The sequence below is a fragment of the Ostreococcus tauri genome (genome assembly GCF_000214015.3).
Source record: "Ostreococcus tauri WGS project CAID00000000 data, contig chromosome 14, whole genome shotgun sequence".
Classification (NCBI taxonomy): Eukaryota; Viridiplantae; Chlorophyta; class Mamiellophyceae; order Mamiellales; family Bathycoccaceae; genus Ostreococcus; species Ostreococcus tauri.
The window spans coordinates 227,876-253,098 of NC_014439.2; the positions used below are offsets into that span (position 1 = coordinate 227,876).

The 25,223-nt window shown below is 60.0% G+C and overlaps 16 protein-coding genes across 16 annotated transcripts; 10 read left to right on the top strand and 6 right to left on the bottom strand.

Annotated features, from left to right (window-relative positions):
• Nucleotides 1–138: 138 nt before the first annotated feature.
• On the top strand, nt 139–1,335 carry OT_ostta14g01330 (Domain of unknown function DUF676, lipase-like; the record flags this gene model as incomplete). Its single annotated transcript, XM_003082897.2, has 1 exon — nt 139–1,335. One exon carries the CDS (start codon nt 139–141, stop codon nt 1,333–1,335), a length of 1,197 nt encoding a protein of 398 aa, XP_003082945.2.
• Nucleotides 1,336–1,379: 44 nt separating this feature from the next.
• OT_ostta14g01340 (Zinc finger, RING/FYVE/PHD-type) lies at nt 1,380–2,573 on the bottom strand (the record flags this gene model as incomplete). The annotated part of the gene is made up of 1 exon (XM_022982546.1): nt 1,380–2,573. One exon carries the CDS (start codon nt 2,571–2,573, stop codon nt 1,380–1,382), a length of 1,194 nt encoding a protein of 397 aa, XP_022841323.1.
• A 44-nt stretch (nt 2,574–2,617) lies between these two features.
• OT_ostta14g01345 (HSP20-like chaperone) lies at nt 2,618–3,235 on the bottom strand (the record flags this gene model as incomplete). Its single annotated transcript, XM_022982547.1, has 1 exon — nt 2,618–3,235. The coding sequence occupies one exon, from the start codon at nt 3,233–3,235 to the stop codon at nt 2,618–2,620; it is 618 nt and encodes a 205-aa protein (XP_022841324.1).
• Nucleotides 3,236–3,787: 552 nt separating this feature from the next.
• On the top strand, nt 3,788–6,061 carry OT_ostta14g01350 (G-protein beta WD-40 repeat; the record flags this gene model as incomplete). The annotated part of the gene is made up of 1 exon (XM_003082900.2): nt 3,788–6,061. The coding sequence occupies one exon, from the start codon at nt 3,788–3,790 to the stop codon at nt 6,059–6,061; it is 2,274 nt and encodes a 757-aa protein (XP_003082948.2).
• Nucleotides 6,062–6,215: 154 nt separating this feature from the next.
• OT_ostta14g01355 (Pseudouridine synthase/archaeosine transglycosylase) lies at nt 6,216–6,746 on the top strand (the record flags this gene model as incomplete). The annotated part of the gene is made up of 1 exon (XM_003082901.1): nt 6,216–6,746. One exon carries the CDS (start codon nt 6,216–6,218, stop codon nt 6,744–6,746), a length of 531 nt encoding a protein of 176 aa, XP_003082949.1.
• A 154-nt stretch (nt 6,747–6,900) lies between these two features.
• Nucleotides 6,901–7,521, bottom strand: OT_ostta14g01360 (Retrieval of early ER protein Rer1; the record flags this gene model as incomplete). Its single annotated transcript, XM_003082902.1, has 1 exon — nt 6,901–7,521. One exon carries the CDS (start codon nt 7,519–7,521, stop codon nt 6,901–6,903), a length of 621 nt encoding a protein of 206 aa, XP_003082950.1.
• Nucleotides 7,522–7,653: 132 nt separating this feature from the next.
• Nucleotides 7,654–8,883, top strand: OT_ostta14g01365 (unnamed product; the record flags this gene model as incomplete). The annotated part of the gene is made up of 1 exon (XM_003082903.2): nt 7,654–8,883. The coding sequence occupies one exon, from the start codon at nt 7,654–7,656 to the stop codon at nt 8,881–8,883; it is 1,230 nt and encodes a 409-aa protein (XP_003082951.2).
• Nucleotides 8,884–8,956: 73 nt separating this feature from the next.
• OT_ostta14g01370 (Tryptophan/tyrosine permease) lies at nt 8,957–10,426 on the top strand (the record flags this gene model as incomplete). The annotated part of the gene is made up of 1 exon (XM_003082904.1): nt 8,957–10,426. One exon carries the CDS (start codon nt 8,957–8,959, stop codon nt 10,424–10,426), a length of 1,470 nt encoding a protein of 489 aa, XP_003082952.1.
• A 195-nt stretch (nt 10,427–10,621) lies between these two features.
• OT_ostta14g01380 (C2 calcium-dependent membrane targeting) lies at nt 10,622–13,389 on the top strand (the record flags this gene model as incomplete). The annotated part of the gene is made up of 2 exons (XM_022982548.1): nt 10,622–10,701; nt 10,863–13,389. 2 exons carry the CDS (start codon nt 10,622–10,624, stop codon nt 13,387–13,389), a joined length of 2,607 nt encoding a protein of 868 aa, XP_022841325.1.
• Nucleotides 13,390–13,575: 186 nt separating this feature from the next.
• OT_ostta14g01385 (Oxoglutarate/iron-dependent dioxygenase) lies at nt 13,576–14,340 on the top strand (the record flags this gene model as incomplete). Its single annotated transcript, XM_003082906.2, has 1 exon — nt 13,576–14,340. One exon carries the CDS (start codon nt 13,576–13,578, stop codon nt 14,338–14,340), a length of 765 nt encoding a protein of 254 aa, XP_003082954.2.
• Nucleotides 14,341–14,432: 92 nt separating this feature from the next.
• On the top strand, nt 14,433–15,548 carry OT_ostta14g01387 (CDP-alcohol phosphatidyltransferase; the record flags this gene model as incomplete). The annotated part of the gene is made up of 1 exon (XM_022982549.1): nt 14,433–15,548. One exon carries the CDS (start codon nt 14,433–14,435, stop codon nt 15,546–15,548), a length of 1,116 nt encoding a protein of 371 aa, XP_022841326.1.
• A 105-nt stretch (nt 15,549–15,653) lies between these two features.
• On the top strand, nt 15,654–16,334 carry OT_ostta14g01388 (unnamed product; the record flags this gene model as incomplete). Its single annotated transcript, XM_003082908.1, has 1 exon — nt 15,654–16,334. One exon carries the CDS (start codon nt 15,654–15,656, stop codon nt 16,332–16,334), a length of 681 nt encoding a protein of 226 aa, XP_003082956.1.
• A 73-nt stretch (nt 16,335–16,407) lies between these two features.
• Nucleotides 16,408–17,383, bottom strand: OT_ostta14g01390 (Thioredoxin-like fold; the record flags this gene model as incomplete). The annotated part of the gene is made up of 2 exons (XM_022982550.1): nt 16,408–17,159; nt 17,245–17,383. The coding sequence occupies 2 exons, from the start codon at nt 17,381–17,383 to the stop codon at nt 16,408–16,410; spliced, it is 891 nt and encodes a 296-aa protein (XP_022841327.1).
• Nucleotides 17,384–17,490: 107 nt separating this feature from the next.
• Nucleotides 17,491–18,867, bottom strand: OT_ostta14g01400 (Zinc finger, PHD-finger; the record flags this gene model as incomplete). The annotated part of the gene is made up of 2 exons (XM_003082909.2): nt 17,491–18,651; nt 18,859–18,867. 2 exons carry the CDS (start codon nt 18,865–18,867, stop codon nt 17,491–17,493), a joined length of 1,170 nt encoding a protein of 389 aa, XP_003082957.2.
• Nucleotides 18,868–19,309: 442 nt separating this feature from the next.
• OT_ostta14g01410 (SET domain) lies at nt 19,310–22,261 on the top strand (the record flags this gene model as incomplete). The annotated part of the gene is made up of 1 exon (XM_003082910.2): nt 19,310–22,261. One exon carries the CDS (start codon nt 19,310–19,312, stop codon nt 22,259–22,261), a length of 2,952 nt encoding a protein of 983 aa, XP_003082958.2.
• An 89-nt stretch (nt 22,262–22,350) lies between these two features.
• OT_ostta14g01420 (Carbohydrate binding module family 20) lies at nt 22,351–25,050 on the bottom strand (the record flags this gene model as incomplete). Its single annotated transcript, XM_003082911.2, has 1 exon — nt 22,351–25,050. One exon carries the CDS (start codon nt 25,048–25,050, stop codon nt 22,351–22,353), a length of 2,700 nt encoding a protein of 899 aa, XP_003082959.2.
• Nucleotides 25,051–25,223: the final 173 nt, after the last annotated feature.

The window sequence follows — 25,223 nt, forward strand, 5'->3', positions numbered from 1 at the left end:
GCGCGTGTGCGCGACGCGCGCGTCTCGCGCGCGCGCGACCTCGACCGGTGCGCGGTGTCGCGATCGAAAGGCGTCGCCTTTCAATCCCCAAAGGCGCGCGCCTTTGGACAAAAACCGTCGACCGGTGGCGCCAGGTCCATGCGCGCGCGACTCCATCGCCTCGAGCGCCGCGCCCGCGCGAGCGCGCTCGCGGACGCGTTGAAGAACGCGCTCTGGCGCGCGTTCCTGTCGGTGATGAGCGCCGCGACGTGGGCGAGCGCGACGTGGCGGGCGCGACGAGGGGAGACGTTCGAGACGACGATCGAGCGACGGCGACGACGGCTCGTGAACGCGCGCGGGGGGGCGCGGACGCGCGCGCGGAAGACGGCGACGGCGTCGATGGATGGACCGGCGCACTTGATCGCGTGCGCGCACGGATTGGCGGGGACGCCGGAGGATTTGCGCGCGCTGGAGCGGCGGGTCGCGGCGGATGGAAACGCGTTGGTGCATCGATTAGCGTGTAACGCGCCGTTGAATTCGTTCGATGGCGTCGAGGCGGGGGCGGTGCGCATCGTGGAAGAACTGCGGGAGGTGGTGCGGGCGAATCCGTCGTTGCGGTACTTGACGCTTTACGGGAACTCGTTAGGCGGGATTTACGCGCGATACGCGGCGGGGATCATGTGGGAGGAAAAGAGAGATGGAACGATGTTGGGGTTGATTCCGTGCACGTATTTAACGACGGCGACGCCGCACCTCGGGGTGGGGCCGTGGGGTTTCTTTAAACTCGTTCCGAGGGCTTTACGTTACCTCTGGTCGAAGCAACTAGGACGGTCGATCATGGAGTTAACGCTGCGGGACGGAGAGGACGGGAAGTTACCGCTGTTGGCGCGTATGGCGGATCCGGAGACACGAGAACCGGCGAATTTCGTCGCCGCTCTCGGTAGCTTTAAGCGTCGTTGTGCGTACGCGAACGCGACGAATGATTTTTTGGTGTCGTACGAGACGGCTTCGCTTCATCCAGAGTACCTCGATTCGGCGCAGGAACGGGCGTGGCGGTGCTTGGACGAGCCACAAATAGTGGAGGAATTCGAGCGCGATGGCGAGTTCGCGATCGAGGAAACTGATAGCGCGAGCTGGAGCACGGACGAGCTCGCGCTCAGACGGAAGATGGCGCGAGGCTTACGCACGCTCTCGTGGCGACACGTCAACGTTTCTTTCCCGGGACCGGTGCCGCTTGCGCATAACAAAATTTGTGCGCTTCAGCGAAATCCATACTTGGCATCGCTGTTCAAGGAGGGTGAATTCATAGTCGACCATCAAGCCGAGTATCTCTTGGCGTCCATTCGTAGCGTCTAGACGTGAGTAGGTTGGATTATTTCAGTGTGAAATTCTATTTATTCTTACATGCGCGCGCGTGCGAAGTACGGCGTCGTGGTGTCTATCTTGACGTCTCCGCCACCATTTGACGACGATGAAGATCGTTTCGTTCGATATTTCTTGAGAAATCGATGAATCTCATCGACGATGAACTCGTCCTCCGTCGCGTGCAGTCCTCTGGCCAAGACGTGCGACTTTATTCCGTGATACAACACCAGATTGGTCTGTGGAACCCCGTTCACGTAAGCGTACGTCTCCACTGCTGATTTTTCAATGTCATCGATTGACCCTCTCAAGAAGAACATGCGTCGATCGAAGATGGTTTTCTCGAGGTAAAATCGATCCGCGGTGAGTAACAATCGCGTGCTCTCAAACGCGCTCGTCGCGCTCTGATGAATCATGTTGAATCCCACGGCCCAGAACGGGAGGCTGAAAGAGGCGAACATCGGATTAGCACCGTTCCACGCCCCGTACGTCCACGTCCCCGTGATGGCAAACCACGGAATGCTAAACAACAACGACGCCGTGTTCATCGACTGAGACGGTATCGCAATTTCCAACGCCGGCGTCGACCCTCGATCCACCCTCTTCGCGCGAATCCTCGAACCCACCGGCGCCTTGATCTCTCGCACGACGCCGAATTCGTCGATCGGGGGCATCCTCGGCGAGCCACGCGCGCCTCCTCTCGCCCCCGTCGTCCACCACGCGCTCGGCGACGCGACGCCGCCGACCGCGCTCGCCGCCAAAAGAGCCAGCGCCACCACCGCCCCGATCGTCACCGCTCTTCGCGCGCCACCACCTCCACCGTTTTCACCACCGAACATCCGCGTCCGTCCGTTCGGCGCGCCATCGCGTTCTTTTTTCGGCGTCGGTTGCTCGCGCGTCTCCCAACCGCTCGGCGTCCGCGTCGGGTTCGCGCTCAACCACTCCGCCACCTCTCGCCGCTTATCCCAGTTCGTGTACACCTTACGATCCATCACGGGTTCGTTCGTCAGCGGATCTCGCGCCGGTCCGGGAGAGCGACGCCAGAACTCTTCCAGGGCGTCCCGCTCGTAGGTGTTCCCAGAGCTCGGCACGAACACGGGGTCGCGATACGCCGCGCGCGTGATGGGACAGAGCAAACGCGCGGGTTCGTCCGCGTCGTCATCGCGCGCGTCGCGCGCGCGGGGGTCTTCGTCGGGCATGTTCGGCGATGCGTCACGCAGTGTGGTTGTCATTGCCCGGCTGAGAAAACGCTCGCGCGAGCGGGACGAAGCGACCGCTAGTGGTCGTACACGTCCGTCATGTCCGGCATGTCGTCGTCGGAATCGTCGACATCGGGAAAATAATACGCCTTGTCCTCGTAGTTTGAGATTTTCTCGAGCGAGTTCAAGTCGAATTTGAACGCGGCGTCCGCGGCGAGCTCGTCGTCCTCGTCGAGCCACAGGTCGAAATCGGTGCCGACGTGGCGAAACTTTTCCTTACTCAAAAGTAAACGCGGCCAGTGACCGGCGACCGTGGTCTTTGGAAACGTCACCGTGATCGCCCGCGACGTGCGCTTGATCTCCGCGCGCGCCGACGCGCCGACCGAACCGAAGAGTTCGAGCGCGCACGCGTACGCCCGCGCCGCGCGCCCCCCCCTCTCGTCCATCGTCTCCACGCCATCGCGCGCCCCATTCTCCCGATCCGCGTCCACGACGTCATCCGCGACGTACCGCACGCGCACCGTCGAGCTCTTCTCCTCGCGATCGGCGTCGATCACCTCCACCTCCACCGCTCGCGCGTCGCGCGCGTCAAACTTCACCGTCACGCTCCCGCGTCGCTGCGACCACAGCACGCGCGGCGTCGTCGCCGCGACCGCCGATGCGGTGCCGTCGTCCACGCCGTCGTCGCGCGGCATCCCCGGCGTCGCGCGTCCGGCGATGGCGTCGCGCGTCCGGCGATGGCGTCCGCGTCGCCATCGCCGCGTATGAATAAAACGCTCGAAACGCTCGAGCACACGTCCCGGCGGAGACCAAAACCCGTACGATGCCGCACGCGCGAGACACGCGATGGCCGCCCCGTCCGGGGTGTCGTCGTCGCACCAAAACCCGTACGATGCCGCACGCGCGAGACACGCGATGGCCGCCCCGTCCGGGGTGTCGTCGTCGCACCAAAACCCGTACGATGCCGCACGCGCGAGAGACGCGATGGCCGCCCCGTATGGTGTGTCGTCGTCGCACCAAAACCCGTACGATGCCGCACGCGCGAGACACGCGATGGCCGCCCCGTATGGTGTGTCGTCGTCGCACCAAAACCCGTACGATGCCGCACGCGCGAGAGACGCGATGGCCGCCCCGTATGGTGTTTCGTCGCGCGCCCATCGACGCCGGCCGCGTCGCCGTCGCCGTCGCCGTCGCCGCGCGCGCGAGACCGACGCCGAGGCCGCGGCGCCGCGACGACGACGGCGACGATGTCCGGCGACGCCTCGGACGACGCGGCGTGGCAGACGGTGGCGTCGACGCGCCGACCGTCGTCGCACACCAACGGTCGTGACCGAGGACGGGGCGACGGACGCGGACGGGGGACGAGCGAGACCGAGCGCGAGGGGGGGGGTGGAGATGGAAACGCGTTCGGTGTGCTCGCGCCGCCGAGGACGCCCACGCGAGCGAGAGGGGTGGAGGACGGGGCGACGGCGCGGGAGGCGCGGCGGCGGGCGAAGCGGCGGGCGCGGCGGTTGCGACGCACGAGCGCGGCGTTGCGCGTGCTCGGTGGGGGGTCCACGGGACAGGAAGAGAGCGGGGATGGTGTGGAGTCGGGAGAGGGGGGGGATTCGGAGGAGTGGATGGGGGTGGCGGGCGTGGCGCGGGCGGCGGCGCGGGCGACGGCGCGGACGGCGGACGCGTCGCCGGCGTCCACGGCGTACGAGAAGGAGGAGGGTGAGATCACGCCCGCGTTGAAGACGCGTGTGTTTCCGGCGACGGGGAGCGCGCGGCGGCCGCCTCTGTCGGGACGGGGGTCCGTTTCGATGCCGATGTCGCCGCCGAGGCCGAGACCGCCGAGTACGCCGAAGACGCCGAAGACGCCGAAGACGCCGGTAGACGTCGCGAGGGCAGACGCGTACGAGCGCGATCAGCGCGATCATCAGAATTCGATCGAATGGTTCTTCCATCGAATGGACATCGCGCTCGCCGGCGTCATGCTCGCCGTGTACGCGTTTTTCGACAGCGTCATGAAGTTCATCGTCGTGAAGGTATTGCGCGTGTCGCAGAGCTCGCGAATCGTTCGAGATCTCGAGGCTCGAGTCGCCAAGGAACGAGCGGCGGTGGAAGAGTTTGAGGATATCATCAAAATCGGAAGAATCGGAGTGGAGGCGTCGTCGGTCACGCCGACTTCCACGAGCGAAATCGAGGACATTACCCAGAGACAAAAGGCATCAAGCGCGACGCACTCAGCGCAGGAGGACCGTAATCCATCACGTCGTAGACTCGAGGATGCGCTCGAGGAAGGTGAATTGACCCCGTGCGCTGCGCTCCGTCATCGGCTGAGCTCGAGTCTTGGCGGTGCATGGGGAACGGGCAGCGGTGCGCCTCCATCGTTTCGCGTCGCGCGCGTCAACGAAGATTCTAAGCACGCACACAACGAGCTCGTCTCGTGCGTGAGCTCACGTGGTGACGATTACATTACTGGTGGGTGGGATGGAACGCTTCGAACGTGGAGATGGGACCCGACGAAGGGGTTATCCGGAGGTGCGCCCATGACTGGTCAGCACAATGACAATGTGGAGTTCCTGAGCGTCGACGTGCGAGAGGATCACGAACACTTGGCCATCTCTGGCGGGCGTGATTGCACCGTGCGCATCTGGGACGTTGCGAAACGCTCGCAAAGAGGTCGCATCTATGCCTTTGAGAACATCGCCAGCGGATGCGTGGACTGGCCGTCTCAAACCGTCGCCGTGGGTTCGAGAGGTGGCGCGGTAATGCTGTGGGACGCCGAGAAGGGTACAAAGAAGTGCACTCTTCGAGGACACGAAGGTGAGATTACGTCGATGTGCACGTATGACTGGTCCGAGGGCGACGCAACGCTATACGTCTCCGGTAGCGCTGACGGAACCGTTCGCGTTTGGGATGCTCGACAACATGTCGCCGTGGCAACCATGAGCGAGCATCGCGGACGCGTCTACGCCGTGTGCCCTGGACCGAAAGGCGTGCTCTTCGCGGGCGACTTTTCTTCCAATATCAAGGTACACTCGCTGTCCAATCCAAGCGCGATGCCACGTTTACTCCCGAATGTACCGGGAGTCGACGGGTGCGAAGCTCCGATTGCAGGTTTGCAGTATCTCAAGCTCGACGGTATGAAAGGCGGCGGTTTACTTTTATCGACCGCGGCATACTTCCCACTTAATGCAAATGGTGAGGAATCCGACGATGACGACGCCCCGCAGGGGTGCGTGCACGTGCGCGCCGTCGACGCAACCGGATCTGGCTTGGCTCCGGTGGCAGATGAAGACGGCGACGGCTACCTGTATACGCTCAAGGGCATCGAAGGCTTGCTCACTTGCGCCTCGCTCACGGCGTCGAACGATGGTAACCGTATGCGTCTCGTCGTCGGCGCCGGATCAGGCGCGCTCGGCGCCTACGCCGAGGGCGGCGCTCTCAGCGGCCAATCTGCCGCGCTCCGCGACGACGCCTACGTCTCTCACATCGAGGCCGCGGACGAACTCGGCGTGGAGTCCTACGACGAATGAACACACCTAAAACGATATATGCACGATAATTGACGACATTAGTTAGCTGCGCGCGCCCATGTTTATATCGAATCGAAGGAATCGAACGATATTCTCATTGACTCCGCGCCCTCGAAGTCACTTTCCGCCTCTCGACCTCTCGCGCACACGCTCGATGTTTCGCAAGTATCACGTCGAGACGACGCAGCAGCTCAAATCATCGGTACAGAGGGGTATCCGAGCGAAGATCTCTGATCAGTATCCCGCCTTGGACGATGTCCTCGACGACATCATGCCCAAGAAGGCTGTTGTTGTCTTGGGCAAGTGCGCGGACAAGGTCAACGTGGTGCTCGTGGACGACGTGCCGATATTTTTCCAGCACCGCGACGGGCCGTACTTCCCCGTGTTGAGACTCGTTCACAGATACCCGGAGATGATGCCGCGATTACGCGTGGACAAGGGCGCCATCCGGTTCGTGATATCTGGGGCGAACATAATGTGTCCCGGTCTCACGTCAGCCGGGGCGACGATGCACGACGAGTGCGAGGCGGACGAACCGGTGGCGATCTACGCCGAGGGGAAGGAACACGCGTTGGCGATCGGGATCACGAAGATGAGCACGGAAGAGATACGAAGCGTGAATAAGGGAATCGGCGTCGACTTGGTGCACTACCTCCGGGACGGTTTGTGGACGGCGACCGCGTGAGGACGACGCGAGCGTGCGCACAATGATTCTCAAAATTATTTAGCTCCTAGAATGATGAATTATGACAACAGATCGTAGCCCGAATCACAAGCGAGTGTGCTCGAGTGTCGGACTCTCGACTCATTTTTTTGCGCTCTTGCTATGCGTGGTATCTTTAGTCTGAGTTCTTCTGCAACCCACTCGCGCCGACGCTCGATCCCCCACCGAACGTCGGCTTCCCCGTCGTAAACGGCACGTACTTATGTTTAATCATGTGTTTCACCTGCTGCTTCATCGTCATGAAGAAGAGCATAAAAAAGTACATCAACAAGATCGGCCAGAACACCGGCACGTCGAACACCGGGCAAAACGTCATGCAAAACGCCGTGCCGATCGATTTCAGGCTCATCCACCAAAATTTAAACTCTGGGAGTCTTCGCACGAACGGTTTAAACTCCTGCTCGTTCCTCGTCGGTAAAGACGGACCATCTTGTCCATCGTTTCCACTCCGCAATGACTCAGGGTCGCGCTGCGGCGACAAGAACCCGATCAACAGATTGAGGTTATAAATCCCCAGTCCGTACGTGACGATGTAGTACCCCTTCAAGAAGTACGCTCGCACGGCGTACACGAACGCCACAAAGGCGTAGAACGACCAACGCTGGGCGATGAACGGGACAGAGCGATCTAATATAGTTTGCACTCTTCGTTCGAGTTGTGCTTTCGCCTTGGCGAACGGGCTCGACGACGCATCGGTGGAGGCACCGTAGGCGTAGGATTCCCCCACGTTTGCCATGGGTCACTCTGAGCGCTTCGGGCCGACGTGACGTTCCCCGAGAGCGTCAAAGAGTGACACTTCGTGTTTCCTTCGTGAGTTCGCACTTTAATTTTCCTTCACATTTCGACGCTCGAGCGTCGTTTACTATCGATGCCAAGCTCGGCGCTCGAGCGATTAGCGTTCGGGGGTGCTGATGACATCGATTGGGGCGATGTAGACGAAGTTGGCGCGCACCTGGGGACGCGTACGTCAGAACTTAGCCATGAGAGTGCTGCAGTTGCGACGCGGCGGGACGCAGCACGACAGAGGCGCTCGGCGTCGACAAGCGCGTCGAACGGTCTGCCGTACGACGAGAGCGATGTCTTGGTACTCATTAGAAGTTTGCGTCGGTGGACAATCGAAACGGGAACCGCAAGCGAGGATAGTGGACAGGCGAAGACGGACGCGGAGTGGTTGCGTTCACTGACGACTGGAACAACGCTGTGTCGCGTCGCGGAGCGGATCAGTGGACGCGCGATCGCCGGGGTTTTCATGCGCCCAAAAACGACGGGAACGATGGAAGCGAATGTACGTCGGGGGATTGAACGCTTGCGGGAGATGAGGGGTATGTCGAGTAGGTTTTTGATTCGCGAGCAGTGGACAGCGGAGGACGTCCTGGGCGCGTTGGAGGACGCGAGAGCACTCGTGGATGGATTACCTCCGAGGCCGAAAAAAGGGTGGGTGTCGACGAGGCCGTACGCTCCAGATGTTGTTGGGTACGAAGCACCGTCTTTTGAGCGTCGAGAGAGGGATACGTGCGAAAACATCGAGGAACAGGCGCCGCGGAGGAAACCGTGGGATGAGCGAGCGTACACACTGAGCGCTCGATTGAAGACGACGAAGACGGTGGGTGCGGACACGGAGTCATCACAGCTCAAATCGTCCAAAGCGCGTCGACGTCACGCATTTGCGTCGAGACAAACGAACGACGCACCGCCACCGTCGCCGCAGGAAGTGGAAGCGACCGCCTCAGCGGACCCTGCCGAGGCTCTCGAGCTCGCTCAATGGTTCGCTCGCGTCGACTCGTGGCCCGAAGAAATTCCTCACGAATCCGTCGCCGTCGAACGTATACTTGCGAGGATGAAACTTGGAGTCATTCTCTGTGATGTTGTCGAGCGCTTCACCCGTCGTCGCCTTGCTGGCGTCAACCGCGATCCCGTTCCGGACGGCGGCGCTGCTCAAAACAACATTCGGTTAGCCCTGCGCGCGTTGCGCGAAGACCCGAACCTCGCTCGGGCATCACCCGCGCTCCTGGAGTCCGAGCGTGATATCGCTCACGGTGATTGCCTCGCATGTTTCGAGATCGCGCGGGCACTGAAGCGTCGTTTCGCGTCACAATAGATTCTGTATTCATACCGTGAACTTGCGGTGCCGCGAGCATCCGTCCGCACACGCTGACTCTCCGGGCGCCGCGATGTGCCTCGCCCGCATGCGTTCGCACGCGCGCGCGTCCACCTCTGGTGCATCGCTGGCGTCGTCGCCGCGCGTGAACCATCCGCTTTCGTCGCGTTCGGTCCGCCGCATTGCTTTACGCGTGGCGCGGCGCCCGCGCGCCGTCGTGGATGACCCTGAAAGCGATGCGAAGGACGACGCACTCAGAGGAGACGAAGACCTCACGCGTCTATGGTCCAATGTCGACGCGCAGAGTGATTCAGTGACGCGCGTCGCCGGGAACATCGCGTCCGCGGTCGCTCTCGTCGCCGGGACGACGCTCGGCGCCGGCATGTTAGCCTTACCGATAGTCCTTCGCGACGCCGGGTTCGTTCCGAGCACCGTCGTCATCTTAGCGTGCTGGGCATTCTTCGCTTGCAGTGGTTTGTGCGTGTTGGAGGTCAACTTGGGGACGATGTGCGCGCTCGGTAGAGCGGGCGGGGTGACGTTTAACGCGTTGGCGGAGCGAACGTTAGGAAGCAACGGTACCAAGGTGGCGACGGCGTCGTACGCGTTCATACACTACGCGCTATTGGTAGCATACGTGCAAAAAGTCGGTGAACTCGCGACAGAGGCGTTTCCAACGTGGCCTGGTGGATCGAACGCGGCATCCGTTGCGTTCACCGCGACGATGGCTACGTTTTTATATTTGGCGTCGCCGGCCAAGATTGAGAAAGTGAACTCGGTGTTGTTCACAGGCGTTATCGCGACATTTGTTCCCTTGCTCGCCGTCGCTGCGCAGAGTGGGTCGGCGGAGAATCTGCTGGCGGTTTCGGATTGGTCAAAGACGCCGGCGACAATTCCCATCATCGCGGTGGCGTTTGTGTATCATCAGGTTGTTCCGGTCGTCGCGACGTCGCTCGAGGGGGATAAATCGCGCGCGCAAACGGCAATTCTACTTGGGACGTTGATACCGGCCTTGATGTTCATTTTATGGGACGCCGCGGTGCTCGGCTCTGTACCCGTCGATTCCTCTGCGACGATCGATCCGATAGCGACGCTCCAAGCAGCCTCACCGCTCACCGCCACCTTGGTGCGTGGGTTCGAGCTCTTCGCGGTGATGACAAGCTTCTTAGGTTTCGGTTGGGGGCTCGCGGGGTACATCGCGGACGGATTGAAAACAACCGAGGACGATCCGCTTCCTTGGGCATTGGCGCTCGCGCCGCCGTTGATTTTCGCGCTCACCAATCCCGACGTCTTTCTCGCCGCTCTGGACAGTGCCGGCGCGTTCGGCGTCCTGGTCGTCTTCGGAATGATGCCACCCGTCATGGCGTACAGACACCGACGCGCGCGCACCGAGTGCTCGATCGAAAACGACCCCGCGGAGTGTCTCCCGGTTTTACAACCGGCGCTCCCCGGCGGCGACGTCGCCCTCCTCGTCGTGTTCACCCTCGCCACCGCGTTCGTCGCCGACGAAACGAACGGTTTAATTCAAAGCTTCATCCATCGTTGAATCACCCACGCGTTCGATCGCTCCGTCGTCGTCACCCTCGACGCGGACGGTCGTCGCGGCGGAGGACGACCTCGTCCACCGGTGAGGACGCGTCGCTCGATATTCACCTACTGTTTACCCATACGGCGCGAATACGTGGATCGACCATTCGGACATCGCGTCGTGACACCGCGCCGTGACACCGCGCGAGGCGCGATGGCGACCGCGCCGTCGCCCGCGACGATGTCTCCGGACGCCGACGACGTCGAGGGCGTGGACGAGGTCGAGCGCGCGAGGTACGGCTGAGGAACACACTTTGAAGAAAGATGCTCCGATTGAATGGCATTCGAATGCATTCGAACGCATTCGCTTCGATGCGCGCGCGATCGATTGCTTCGCGTCGTTGAGCGACGGCCGCGGACTGACGGATGGAATCTCGAACGCGCGTGGTGCGCAGGCGCGAGCGGTTGCTCGAGCGCGTGGCGCGTTTAGGTTTTTTTGGTCGCATCGCGCGGGACGTGCGAAGAAACGTCTTGCTCATGGAGAGCGACTCCGAGGACGATTACGACACGGATGACGAAGATAACGTCGATGAGGTCGGTCGCGAGGGCGAAGGGAGCGCGTGGTCGAACCGAGTCGGGAACTCGAGGGAGGATGAGTTGGAGCGGATGATCACCACGCTGACGAGCGCGAAAGACCTCGCACGGGAGATTGGCGGGTCGGAAGAATCTGTCCCGAAGGAAGACGCAGAAGAGGCAAGCGTGGTTGAATCGGTCGGCACAATGTTAAACGAACTGGGAAAAACGGGTGCGGCGATGTTCATGTCGGGGCACGTGGAAGAGGACTCAACTTCGGCGGCGGGGCTCATCTTCGCCGACGTGTCGCATTGCACCTCCCTGAAGGGAGTGTTCGTACGAGTTCGCATCGAATCCGGTCGTAAGTTATTGGCGATGGATTCGGGCGAAACGTCCGATCCGTACGTGAAGGTGTCCATCGTGAACAGCTCCGGAGTGCCTATAACAGGACAGGTGCATCGAACGGGCTATCGCCCGAAAACGCTCAATCCGGTGTGGGACGAATCGTTCTATATGGGGCACGAATCGCTCAAGTTGAAAGAATGCTCCATGCGAATTGATGTTTACGACTACGACATCATGTCGGCGGACGATCACATGGGCTACGCCGTTTTGCCTCTGAATATATTCAGTACTGGTACAGAAAAGAACGTTCCTCGTGCGTTGAAGTTGAAGCCAGGGCGAGTCGATTTCGATCACGGACATTACGTTGAACTACGTCCGAGTAAGCTGAGTGTATGTTTCAAGCTGCAACAGCCAAAGAAAATGGCACTGTTGGTTGAGGAAGCCAGAGCCATGCTAGCGTTCGCAAAGACGCTCATCAATCCGAGGAATATTGGCAAAAGCTTGAGCCAGAGCGGGATCGGATCGTGGTTTAACTCCAAGATAGAGCAAGCAATGGAGATTGGGAAGCGAAAAGCTCTCAGAATCATCGACACAACCATCGAGGAAAAGAAGAAGAAAGTCTCCCAACTAGCAGTGGCGGACCGCGACATGCCGCAGTTCATAAAAGGTTACCTCAGTGGGGTCATTAACATGTATATCAATGACATTCAGACGAGTTTCATGAGTGAGTTAAGCATAAGAATGAAAATCCTTGAGAGTGCCAAGACGCAAGCGACTTCGCTGGAGGCAAAAGCGTTAGATCATAGGATCAGAAAGAAACGTAATGGGGTGCTGGGTCGCATCGGTGCGTTCTTCGACGGAATTCGCTGTTGGTATCTGTACAACGAAGTTCCTCAAGATAAAACAGTTTTCGGGAAGGTGCGTAACCCGTATTGGTGGATATTTCTCTTTGCCAAACTCTATTACGGGCTGGGCTTTCAGGCGCTCATTTTCCTTATCCGGCTTGCGCTCGTGGACAAGCGAGACGAGTGGCAAATGTTTGAGTTCATCATGGTCTTCAAGGGTATTCAGTTTGTATCCGGCACGATATCTGTCTTCGTCGGCGTCTTTGCTTTCATTGAATGCGCTGGAGTCATCGATAGCGGGATGGCGCACACGTGCGATACGCGCGGGCCGTGGGTGACAGATATGGAGTCGTGCGCTATCGGGACGTCTAATTGTGTGAAGTTGAACGTTGCCGCTTATGGTATGCGAATCATCATGTGCTGGTACGCGTTTCACAAGCTGAAGAACTCTTTCGCGTTTGGACGGGCCATCGCGGGCGACACGACGCTCGTCGGGGGCACCATCATGATTACAGTGGTCAGACCTGGGTCGAAGTTCAAAACAGCCAACTCCCTTGCGGCTTGTTTCAATCGCTTAACAAACAGACGGAGTAAAGAGAAACCGATCGATCGCTTCCGTCGCATCGTAGACAAGCAGCTGGATGTGATCGCAAGGGAAAGATCCATTCGCGGTGGTACCGGACGCTCAAACGGACTTCGAGGCTTCCACTACGTTCAACGTCGTGCCAAGGTGAAGGCGTACGACGAAGGGACGGGCTTGCACACTATCTATTACAAGGACGACAAATCGAAAACTAAAACGCAAGTGGATTTGAGCGCAACGACTTATACGGTGGTCAAGCTGAAAAACATGAGTCCGCGTCGACTCCAGCGCATACTTTTCTGTTACGAGTTGATCACGTTCGTAATCACCGCTGCGTGCACGATACAGTTTTTGCATTGGATCGACTGGGGGAAGGGCCAAACGTGGCAAATCTACGGCGTCGCTTTCTGGGCTCAGACGCTGTACAACCTTTTAGCTTTTCCGTTCATCTTGACCGTGGTTCCAGGTTTGAACAAATTAATCTGCCACGCCCCAAAGACGGGATACGACCGCAAGGGCTACCTCCGACAATTCAAAAAGCGTTCGCACTTCGAACAAGACATCACGGACGAGCCCAGTCCTCGCTCGAGGTGCCTTCCGATGTGCTACCCTTTTATCAAAACCTGGCGCGTTTAGACGAGCGCCCTATATCGGCCCTGGAGAGGTCTACCCGCGCATACATTGCTTCGGCACCAACCTGAAGCGCGCGCTATTAAATGTTTTCAAGCATGAAAAGTTTTCACGGCAGTCTTGCAACGTCATTCCTCGATGCCTCGCGACTTTACCATCGATGACCTGTACGATCAAGACGCCGTGTCGGAGATGCTCGCTCGTGCCGGCGCCTCGCGAGCGCTCCTTCGCGCTGTCGACGGTGAAAACATCGTCGTCGTCGACGATTTGTTGCCGACACACGTCGCGACCGCGATGAGAGAAGATCTCGAGAGCGTCGACGACGCAACTTGGGAGCGCGCGCGGCTAGACTATGAAGAAGTCACGCATGATTTCGACGCGACGACGAGCGCGGAGGCGGTGAATCAGTTCACGCGCGTGGCTTTCGCGTTACAACGCGCGGCGCAGGCGGCGGCGGCGAGCGGGACAGGACAGGCACACGAGACGGATTTCGATCAGCTTTACCCGAGCTTCACCGCGAGTCGATACGTCAAACGAGATGGAATTGAGCCGCATGACGACGTCGCGTTCGTGCCCGTCGAGCTCGCAGACGGTGGGTACGAAGTGCACGCGAGAGCGTTCGCGGGCGTGTATTACTTGACGCCCGACGACTGGGACGTCGAGGTAGACGGCGGCGCGCTCGAGGATCTCGAGAGCGAAAACGGGCGTTTGATCGAGCCCAAGTTCAATCGGTTCGTGTGCTTCAGCGTTCCCAGGTCGCACGCCGTGCGGGAGGTGAAATCGGAAACCAAGACGCGGCGCTCGATTTTCGGTTGGTGGTATCGTCCAGCGCGCGAGGACGAGGTCCCCAATGACTACTTTGACGACACCGACGACGAGAACGAAGAGGAGGGCGAAAATAATGATTATGACCAGAGCGAAGCCGCGGTGGTTCCAGCGAAGCGTCGAAAATCTTGACTCGCGACGTGTAATAGCCGACCGGTGCCGCGCCCGACTCCCCAGAAACCACCGCGCATCGCGCGCGGTCACGTGCGCGCTCACGCGCGCCCATGCGGCATACCGCCGCGCGCGCGGCGCGTTCACTCGCGTCCACGTCCGCGCGCGACGTCTTCATCTTCACGAGCATCCACGAAGCGACGCGACGAACGCCGTTTGGCTCGCTCAGGGTTCTTCACAGTCTCGCTCGAGTGCCCCCTGTTGACGCTTGCATCGATTACGAGCGCGCGCGCTGGGCGCTACATCGCGATGGTGTTCCGTTTGCGTCGCGCGCGCTGGTTTCGAGCGCGCGAGTGGTCTTTGTGCGCACGGAGGAAGACGCGGACGCGGCGAGCTCGGGACGCGGCGACCGGGACGCGGGTCAAGACAGAGACGAGAAAGCGTCGGAGAGTAAGCGTGAGTTGATCAAGGGTGAGCAAAATTTCAACGCGCCGAACGCGCTGTGCTCGATGCGGATCGTCGCGGGTCCGGTGCTCGGGGTAGCGATAGCTTTGAACGCGGCGTCGCCCGAAGTGGTGCTCGGGGGCGTTGCGGCGGCGGCAGTTACAGATTATTTGGATGGTTTTCTCGCGCGGAGGTGGAAGCAGCAGACGATTTTAGGGAGTTATCTCGATCCCGTGGCGGATAAAGTGTTCGTAGGTTCGGTCGGTTTAGCCCTCGCGCTGGAGGGTCGGTTACCAGTGTGGCTCGTGAGTTTGCTCATATTTCGAGACGTGGTGCACGTCATCGGCGGCGCGTGGCGACGCGCCGGCGCCCTGGGATGGCGATGGAACACCTTGGGTGAATTTCTAGGGTTCGATGATAAACCGGTAAATCGTCCACCGCCCACGGGCGCGGCCGCGCTCGCCGGTTTCAATTTCGATGTAGACGAAGTCGAGGGTCTCGGCTCAAAGAGAGGTGCTCTCCGTCCACTCTTCATCGGCAAGGTGAACACAGCGATGCAAATGGCCTTACTCGCCTTCGCGTGCGCCGAGCCCGTGTACGCTACGCACGCGAGCGAGCTCCCGCTCGCCGAGTTCTTCACCTCGGCATCGAACGCGAGAACCGGTTTAGAGTACGCCACCGCCGCAAGCGCCGTCGTCGCCACCGCCGAGTACACTCGCATATTCCTTTCTCACCCAGGTTTTGACGTCGACGGGCGTTTGAAGACGAAAGCGCGCGAGAAGTGACCGAACGCCCATAGCACGCATAACGCAGTAGAACGGTTGCACCGCAGAACGCAAAAGCATCCAACCAAAAAGCATCCGCGCCTCACTACCCAACGCCAACGCGCGATGACGAGTCGCGCGCTCGCCGCCCGCGAAATCGACGCCGCCCTTGACGCCATCGACGACGCGCGGGCGAACGTCTCGAGACTCGTCGACGCGCTGAGCACGGCTGCGAAGCAATCAGAATCTTCAACCGGTCACGACCTCGATCGTTTAATCCGCGCGTGCGCTCGCGACGCGGCGTCGATCGACGCGCTCGCGACGTCGGCGACGCATGAGGTGAACGCGGTGTTGACGACGACGCGGGAGACGACGGATCGAAAGGATGCGCTCGGGGATCGGATTCGAGCGGGCGCGCGAGGCGGGACGCTGGAGACGCGCGTGGACGAAGCGAACGGCGAAACGATCGTAACGGCGATCGCACCGCGAGCTTTTGTTATCGAATGGGCACTGAGCGCACCCGAGGATCCGGGGCGCATGAAGTCGCGGTCGACGGATGGTTTAACGACGCACGCGCATAACGCGCTGGGCGATCGCCTGCGCGAGGTAGCGAGCGAGGCGAGGGGAGGAGAAAAGGGTAGCGCAAAAGACGAGGACGTGGCGGTGAAGATGTTGGAGTGGTTGGAAACGATGCACGACGTGTTCACACGACCGGATGAGTTGAGCGGTGGGTGTGTGCTCGCGGCGGATCGAACTCGTGGCGGCGTGCTCATTCCTGGGCGGTTGCTCCCAGGTAGGCCGAAGTAGAAGACAAATTCGAGTAATATTCACAAAGAATGACGCTACGGTAGAAAACATGGGATTTTTAATGGTGGAGATATCAACTATCGGTGTTGTCCTCCTTGTCGTCGTAATCGTGCGCCGCACGGCCGCTGCGGACTGCGTTGGCGACTTTCGATCGCGCGCTCCCGTCGGCGTATCGTCCAATGTGTTCCAAGTAATCGTCCCACGGTGGAAGCGTCTTGCGAACTTGCTCTCGCGCGAGCATGGCTTCCATCCAATCGTGATACGATTTCAGTGCCGCGGTGCGAGGAATCTTGAAATCCATCCCGCGGTAGTGCTCGAACACCGGGAGGCGCCACGCCCATGGAAAGAGCGCGTAGTCCACCAATCCGGGCGTCGTTTGTCCACCATAGAACTTCCCTTCTCCGCTGCCGCACCACGCCGCGAATGTCTCCAGCCCCTCCACGAGCTTTTCAAACGCTTCTCTCTGCTCGCTCGCCTCTTGTCGCACCAGGACGTGATAATACCTCGAGCATACGTTTTTGTTCACCCAGTCGGCGTCCACTCTCGCCTTCGCGCGCGCGTACGGGTCGCTCGGCATGATCGCCGCCGTCTCCCCGGCGTACGCGTTTCCCCGAACGAGTTCATCGATAAACTGTACGCACACCAAGCTCTCCGTCACCACGTTCCGCGATGGATCTCCATCTTTATCCTCATACGTCGCCGGCGTCACGAGTGTCGGCACCATGCCCAGCGGGTTGTGTCTCAGTAGCTCTGGGGACTTGTAATGGTACCAATTCTCGTGTTTCGTCTTCACCTCACTCGAGGTTGACTTGCGTTTTTCCCATCCTACGCGGCGATTCGTCTCCGGTCAGTCGAGGCGCTCAAGTTTCGTCGCATTCGAGCGTCAAATGTCAACGAAGCGTGACCTCACCGAGCGATTCCTTCCACTCGTAGGAAATCTCTCCGCCGTGCGCGTAATGCTCCAACGCGAGCGTCGCTCGATGGGCGAACGGGCAGAACCACGCGGAGAAGTATATGAGTTTGGGGGCGCGTTTAGGGGCGATCGACATGTTTGAGACGCGCGTGAGCTTCTGAGGTGACTTGAAGGTTTTTCAGAGGTTGTTTGTGACGAGGCGTCGAACGAGCGAGCGGGACGTGGATTATCGTGCTGTCAGTATTACCTCTCACCCAAAATCTTAGCCCTACGACGGCGATTCATGAACCATATTTTAATCGAATTTGCGCCGCCGGGTATCCCGAGTCGCTTCGCGAGGGCGTCGCGCGCGTCAATGTCGAGCGACGCGCACTCGGAGAAGACACGCTCGAGCTCAAGTTTTTGATCGGGAGTGAACCTGACGCGCGGTGCGGGAGATTTCTCATCCACGCGCTCTCGCTTCGAGCGTTTTGATTTTGGATCCTTCTTCGTGGCACCGTTCGTTATCCCGTTCGCGCTCTCACCCTTGAGCGCCGCGAGCATCTCCGCCTTGGTTTTGTTGCTGCGTTTCCAACCGAGCTCCTCAGCTTCGCCCTCGTACGCCTCGCTGTCGCCGAACATGGCGTTGTTCAGGGCGACGTAATCAACCTTCGTGCGCCTTCGTGGGCCCTCGATGATGAGATCAGACTCTGATTCGCTGCTCGATTCATCGCTCGATGACTGTGCGCTTCCGCTCAGCGCCTCGTGCTCGTCGTCTCGCCCATCGTCGCTGTGTCCGCCCTGATCGAAGTCCTCGTCATCGCTCTCATCGCTCGGCCAATCCTCTTCGTGCGCGTGTTTGAACTGCGCCGTTCCTGGAACGATCCCTTTATCTCGCATGTCCGCCTCTGCAACGAAAATATCCGCTGAAACACACCTCTGGCCCAAATTTTGATCGTACTCGTCGTTCAAGACGTAAATGACGTCCACTCGCGCGTCGCATCTCGGACAGAGCCAACCTTCGTCCTCGGGCGGAATGTCTTCCGCCAAAACCGGTGGAGCCACGCATGATTGATGATACGCACGATCGCAGAAGCCATCGCAGAGCAAAATATCGTCGTCATGCCTGTCGTCTGCGAGGGTGCACTTGCTACAAAAAATATCCGCGGCGTCGCACTCCCCAAACTCGTCCGCCACCGTCGTGATCTCGCGCTCGCGCTCATCGAACTCCAAAACCTTAAAATACTCCCGTATCTTCAATTTACCCTCGAATATCTTCTCGCGCGCCTTTTCAATCTCCCTGACTGGTTTCGGCTTTTGAGCCGCCTGTCCGCGCCAGCCGTCGCTCGCGTACGCTTCCACCAACGCCTGATGTCTTCGAATCGTCGCGAACTGCGACTGTATCCGCGATCGCGCGAGCGCAAACTACGTATCATCAACCACCGATCGATGCATCGTCAGTCATCTCACACACATCGCGCGCGCCCAATCTCCAACAACGCGCGCGTCGGACGCCGCGCGCGCGCATTGACTATCTTTCCACCCCACGATCGCCCACACCACGCCTCCCTTCCGCACCGCGTCCGCGACCGCTCGCACACGACGTTTACATCGTTCCTCCGCGTCGCGCACCTCATTCATCCCTCGTCCATCGTCAGTTCCCTTCCTCGGTCGTCCGCGTCCACGCTTCACCGCACGTCGCCCTGGAGCGTGCGCGTTCGTCTTTTCCGTCGCATCATCACCGCGTCGCGTCGGACGCCGTTCGCGCGCACGACGACGCGTTCGAACCATCGCGTAGGCGTCGCGCCCCGATCGTCGTCGGCGTGTGCGCGCGCGCGCGTCGCGGCGCTCGAGGTCGGGACGCGGCATTCTTTCAAAAACTAGGGGTTCGGGGGTATAGGGTATAGGGTTTACAAAACACCCGAGACGCACGACGCAATCGCGCGCCGTCCGTCGCGCGCGCGACGCCGCGACGCGGTGACGCGGTAACGCGCGATCGCGCTCGACGGACGACCGCGACGGACGACCGCGATCGCGTCCGTTCGCCCCCGTCGCACTGCGCGCGCGGCGGTGCGAGCGAGCGATGACGCCGAAGACGACGACCGGAACGACGCTCGGATTCGACGACGACGACGACGACGGACGAGCGACGACGGCGATGACGGACGCGCGAGCGAACGCGTCGACGGTGAAAGCGCGGGTGGTGACGCCGATGCCGACGTCGACGTCGAACGTGGAGATCGTGAACCTGCTGTCGAGCGAAGAGACGTCGAGCGAGGGAGGCGGGACGCTCGACGAGGGGGGCGAGGCGGCGCGCGGGTCGGGAAAGCGCGCCGAGGGCAGGGCGGTGGACGTCGATGACGTCGTGGTCTTGGATAAAGAGGATGTGAACGACGACGCGCCGGCGCCGAGCGAGGTCGTGGATGAGCTGAAGAAGTTTGGGGCGACGTCAGCGGAGTTGGCGTTCGTGTCCGCCTTGCGCGCGTTCTTCGAGGAACGGGGGGAGGAATTCGCAAAGGTGATGGTCGAAAAGGAGGTCGAAGAGCGCATGCGCGATCGAGCGCGCGAGGCGAACGCACTGGAGGCGAATACGAACGCGACCAACCGCAAAGCTGCGTGTATTCGCGAGGCGTGCCTTCGCGAGGCGAAGACGAAAGAACACGCTCGAGCGGTTGTGCGTAGGGCTTTAAAAACATACAGAGACGAGTTGAGAAAGTGGGAACGAGCGGTTGTGCGAGCGCAGGTAGCTCCGGCTTCGACGAGCGACGCATCGCCGTCCAGTTCCGCTCGTGAGGATACGCTGACGCTGCCTTTTTGGCGACACGATCGGGCGCTCGTCGATGTGCCATCGAAGACGGTGTCAGTGAAGACTCAAGTGGCGGTACAACCGTTTAGCTCTCACCATCGCAACCGCCGCTCATGGAAGATGCGTGCGAACTCGGTGAAGACTCAAAAGGTTCGTTGCGTAAACCTGGGTAGCTCAGAGGCCGTACCGCCTTACAACTACTTTGCTTATTCCACGCACTGTAATTCGTTCAACGAGCACGACGATAATCAGTCCAGATTGCTCTACAAGGACGAAGAGGGCGAGTTTGTAGAGGACCAGGCGGACGACATCGAACAGGTCAAGGTGGCAAATGAATTTACGCGCGAGCAAGAGTTTGTGCTAGGCGCGCTGGCTTCCACGTTTAGTCGTTTCGTGCTGTTCGATCACGTGGAGGTCAACGGCATGCAACGCGAAACAGTTGTAAAGCACGTCGTGGAAGAGGTGTCATCGATCTTGAAGATGGAAGAAGAGATTGTCGTCGATTGGTTGAACGAAGCGCGGACGACGCAGAGCACCAGCCGAGCTTGGTGCATGTTTTTAGAAGCGATCGAGATCGTATGCAAACTGTGGTCTCCGTACTCCAAGTTCGACAATTTTGAGAGCTTGTATAAGTTGATGGGTGGTGTCTGCGAAACTTTAGCTCAAGTCGACACCGATGGGATATTCTGGCAATATTTCGCACAAATTGTCATCAACGCCCCGACGATGGCCCCGCTGAAGAAGCCAGTTATCATTTTTGATACTCTGGAAGAGGCCACTGAACAACTTTCTGGCGCGTTCTGTCCAAGATGTTTTGTATTCGACTGCAGGACGCACGGATCTTTGCAGCCAAAGTCGAGGGGGCGGAAGCACGCGAGTGAGAGAAAGCTCTTATGGCGCGAACGCATGCACAAGAAGGCGAACGTCAACGAAAATGATTTAAAATGCTCTCCTGCGTGCTGGTATCAGTCATCTGAGTACAAATATCTTGCGACACACGGCATGGTATGTGTTTCTTGCGACCCATCGGAACGATCGCCGCTGTCGAAGGACTCGGAGACGGAAGATCCATTCGCGAAGAACAGAAGGAAGTGGCGCAACGTGCTGGATGTTGAGATCTTGAAAAAAGCTGTAGAGGTACTGAGCACTGCGGGAGGGAAGCCGACGGCGTGCGATGTCACACTTTTCTTTGGTAAGCGACGTACCTGCGCCGATGTTGGAAGACAAATTCACTCGCTAGAGCTGATTTCAAGTGGTGCCATTGTCGCTGACGAAGACGTGGAAGAGGGCGACGAAGACGTAAACGGCAAGAATAAAGGCAAAAAGCGAAAACATCGCAGTGGTCAGACCAAGAAGAAGAACCCCACGATCGCGAATCGTTTGAAGCGATCGAAAACGGATGAAAATGCGCTCGTGACTCAGTATACCCCTTGCGACTGTGAGGGCCAGTGCGATGCGGCGACGTGCTCGTGCATACAGAAAGGTATCTTCTGCGAGCGTTTTTGCAACTGTGGTCCAAACTGCGATAATGAATTCCCAGGATGCAAGTGCGAGACAACAAAGAAGACGTGCCGGACGAATACGTGCCCTTGTTTCGCAGCTGGACGCGAATGCACTCCGGATAAGTGCCGGCGCTGCTGTAAGACCGCCGATGCCCTTATGCTGCCCATTCGTCAAAAGTATGGTTTCGTCGATCCAGCGCAGACTGCAAAAATACCTGACTATCCGTGTGGTAACATGAAACTTCAGCTCAGGCAAAAGGAACACGTGTGCTTGGGTAAGAGTGGTGTCGCTGGATGGGGCGCGCACGTTCTTCACGGCGCACGCAAAGATGACTTCATCGGTGAATACGTCGGCGAACTCGTCACTCAAGATGAAGCCGATAGGCGAGGGATGGTTTACGACCGGAATAATTGCTCTTATTTGTTCGACTTGAACAGTGAATTCTGCATCGATGCGCAAAATAGAGGGAACAAACTTCGTTTTGCGAACCATTCCGTTCACCCTAACGTCCGATCCGCCGTCATGGCGGTCAACGGCGACAACCGCTTGGCCATGTTTGCTTTGAGAGATATTGCCCCGGGTGAGGAGCTCTTCTTCGACTATAGATACAAAGATGAAGTCGCGCCAGAATGGCACGAGAAACGAGAGAAAGTTGAAAAGGACGCCAAGTCGGCGAAGAAATCGAAGGGAAATCGCAACAAGCACAGCGCAAAGAAGGCGTATTGACGGAATGATTTTTTATCGCACTGCGTCGTTTGTAATTGCAACCGCGAATCAATCTCGAACGACTTGTCGCCGTCCCCGTGGGCCTCTGACTAGTCTCTGAACGGCTTCCTTTCCGTGCGACCTCCACGACCACGACCGCCTCTTCCGCGTCCGGCGGCCCAGGGTGGCGGACGCGGTCCCCTGACACTCCGAACCTTCTTCTGATGCGATTTGTCCCCCATAAATTTACTGTCAGCCAGTGAGGCGATGGGCATGCCCTTCTCGTTCGCGATGACAGCAGCCGCGCCTAGAGCGTGCGTCTGCAACCGTTCGCGAGCGATTTCCATCACGCCGAGAGCTGAAATAGGCACGAAAACCACTTGCGCTCTGTCGCGCGCCGCAGCGGCTTGGAACGCTTTCTCGACCTCTCTGCGAGCATCATCGGCGTGCATGTCGATCAGGTCGACCATGACGAGTCCGCCGATGTCTCTCAAGCGAAGTACTCTCGCAACGAGCGCTGCGGCGGCCATGTTAACGCGCAAAGCGATCGCCTCGCCATCTTCGCCGGCTTCCATCGCCGTGCGCCCGGCGTTCACGTCGATTGCCGTGAGAGCTTCGGTGTGCTGGATCACTATGTGCGCGCCAGAAAGCTCAGGACCGAGGAAAACGCGTTCCGTTCCGACCATGGATTCGATGTCCGCGTCAACTCCGAGAGATTCAAACACCGACTCCGGAGCTTCGTGCAGAACGACGCGGTCTATGATGGCTTGCGACGCGCCCGAGCGCATCAAGTCGTCAACAATGATTTTATACGATTCCGGGGTATCGACAGTGAGCTTCGACACGCGCTCGCCAAATAAATCACGTACGAGTACCTGCTCTCGGGAGGCAGCCTGAAGCAGACGCCGCGGATGCGGAGTCGTAAATGACTCGTTGGCCGCGTACACGACGCCCTCCGACTCAGTGACGATTTTCGACCAGTCGTCCGCCAAGCACCCGATGTCGAGCCTCAACGTGTCTTTGTTCACGCCCGCGGCCTCAGTCCGCATGATGAGTGCGCTGCCTTCCGGACACACTGTGAGTCCCACATCCTTGACATACTTACGCGCGTGTCCCATGAGTTTCCTGGACACGTACACGCCCTCCCCGTCAGGGCAAAGGACAACGTTTCTTCCCGGGAGCGTCGGTCGCGCTGTCACCCGAGGACCCTTGTATCCACTACCGAGTCGCGTGACTTGCACCACAACGGGTTGCCCGGGCTGCCACATGGAGTAACACTCCTCGCGAAGCCGTCGTCGCGTCATCTTCTCCGTGACGACGTCGCCTCCCGATCCATCTGAGTCGTCGTCACCCTCGTCCTGGACGTCGCTCTCGTTGTTGCCGTTTACATCCACCGTGCACTCGTCTGGGGTCAAATCTGGCGTCCATCTCACCCATCGTGAACTCTCTCCTGGTGATTTCGGCGTGGATGATCGAATCGAGCGACCTCCAGCGCCGCGCCACGCGGATCCGCCCGCCGCGCCCTTCGCGGCCAGTCGACGCGTGTAACTTCGAAGCGGCTCGTTCGCTGACCCCGGTGCGACCTCAGTTTGTGTCGCGTCCTCGTCGGACTTCCACTTGTTTCCTTCCCACCACCCGCCGTTCCGCGCTTCGTTCCTGTTGTCTGCCTGTCGCGAGGTCTCGTCAGACGCCGCGGACGCGCTCCCCTTGAGACGCCAAGCCAGGGCAGGCTTCTCAATCCCCTTTTGCATGAGTGCGTACGGCGGCCCCTTACCCGTGAGGTCCACGAGCACCCCTTGCATCCCGCTGATCACCTTGCTCACCGTGCCGAGATAAATATCGCCCACGCGCATGCCCTTCCCCGGTTCGGTGCCGTGCTCGTGCCAGAGCTCGACGAGCTCGCCCTCCTCCAATATCGCGATTCGCACGCCGAAATCCTCCTCGTTCGCGGCATTGAATACGAGCTCGGTGTGTAATCCATTTGACGCCTCCAGCATCTCGTCCACGTGATCTTGCGGCCTGTACGCGTACTCGCCCTCGTCCATGGACTCGTCGCTCGAGAAATTCGCGCGCTTCTCGATGGTCATCCCAACGTCGTCGAAATCGTCCACGTTGATCTCGTCCTCGTCAATCGTCACGGTACCCATCGCGGCGACGCCGTCATCGTCATCCTCCTCGTCCTCATCCTCATCAGACGACACCGCGACGGACGTTTGCCCTCCGTCCTCGCCGTCGGCGTCGTCCTCGCCGACGTTCGCGTGCTCAACATCCCCGCTCCCGTACGCCAACCACGCCCCTCCGGTCTCCACCCTATTATCACTCGCGCTCATCTCCAACGTGATCGACGCCTTGATCGTCATCCGCGCGTCATCGCTCGGCCATTCGCACCACACCTCCGCGCTCGCGCACCGCCTCGGCGTCTCCAGCGTCATCGCCTCTCCCGGCGTCCACATCACGATCTCCCCACGCGCGTCCACGGTGACGAATTTAAACGAATGCGTCTCCCCCACGCGCAATCGCACCGCGCACGCGTGGACGTCACCGCGCTGTTTCATCGCCGTCCCGCGCGCGCCGTCCCACGCGCCCAGCGCGTCGCTCGACCCGCTCGCCCGCACCTCCGCCTCTCCCTCCCGTAACCGTCGTCGCACGATCAGCGTCACGACGACGTCGTCGGAGAGATGTACCCCCCCCCCGCGCGCGCGTCCGCGCCGGGCGCCCCGCGCGCGCGACGCTCGCGCGACGACGCCGCCGCCCCGGTCGCGCGACATCACCTCCCGCGCCCTCGCGCTCGACGTCGTCCACGACGGCATCGGCGACGCCGCGGACGTCGACGGGGACGCCGTCGCGGACGACGTCGCGCGCATCGCCCTCGCGCGCGGGCGTCGCGTCGGCGACGGAATGGATTCGCGCGCGCGAGTGCGGCATCGCGTTGTCGGCGTCGTCGCCGTCTCGGCGCCGCACTCCCCGTCGCCCGCGGGCGCGC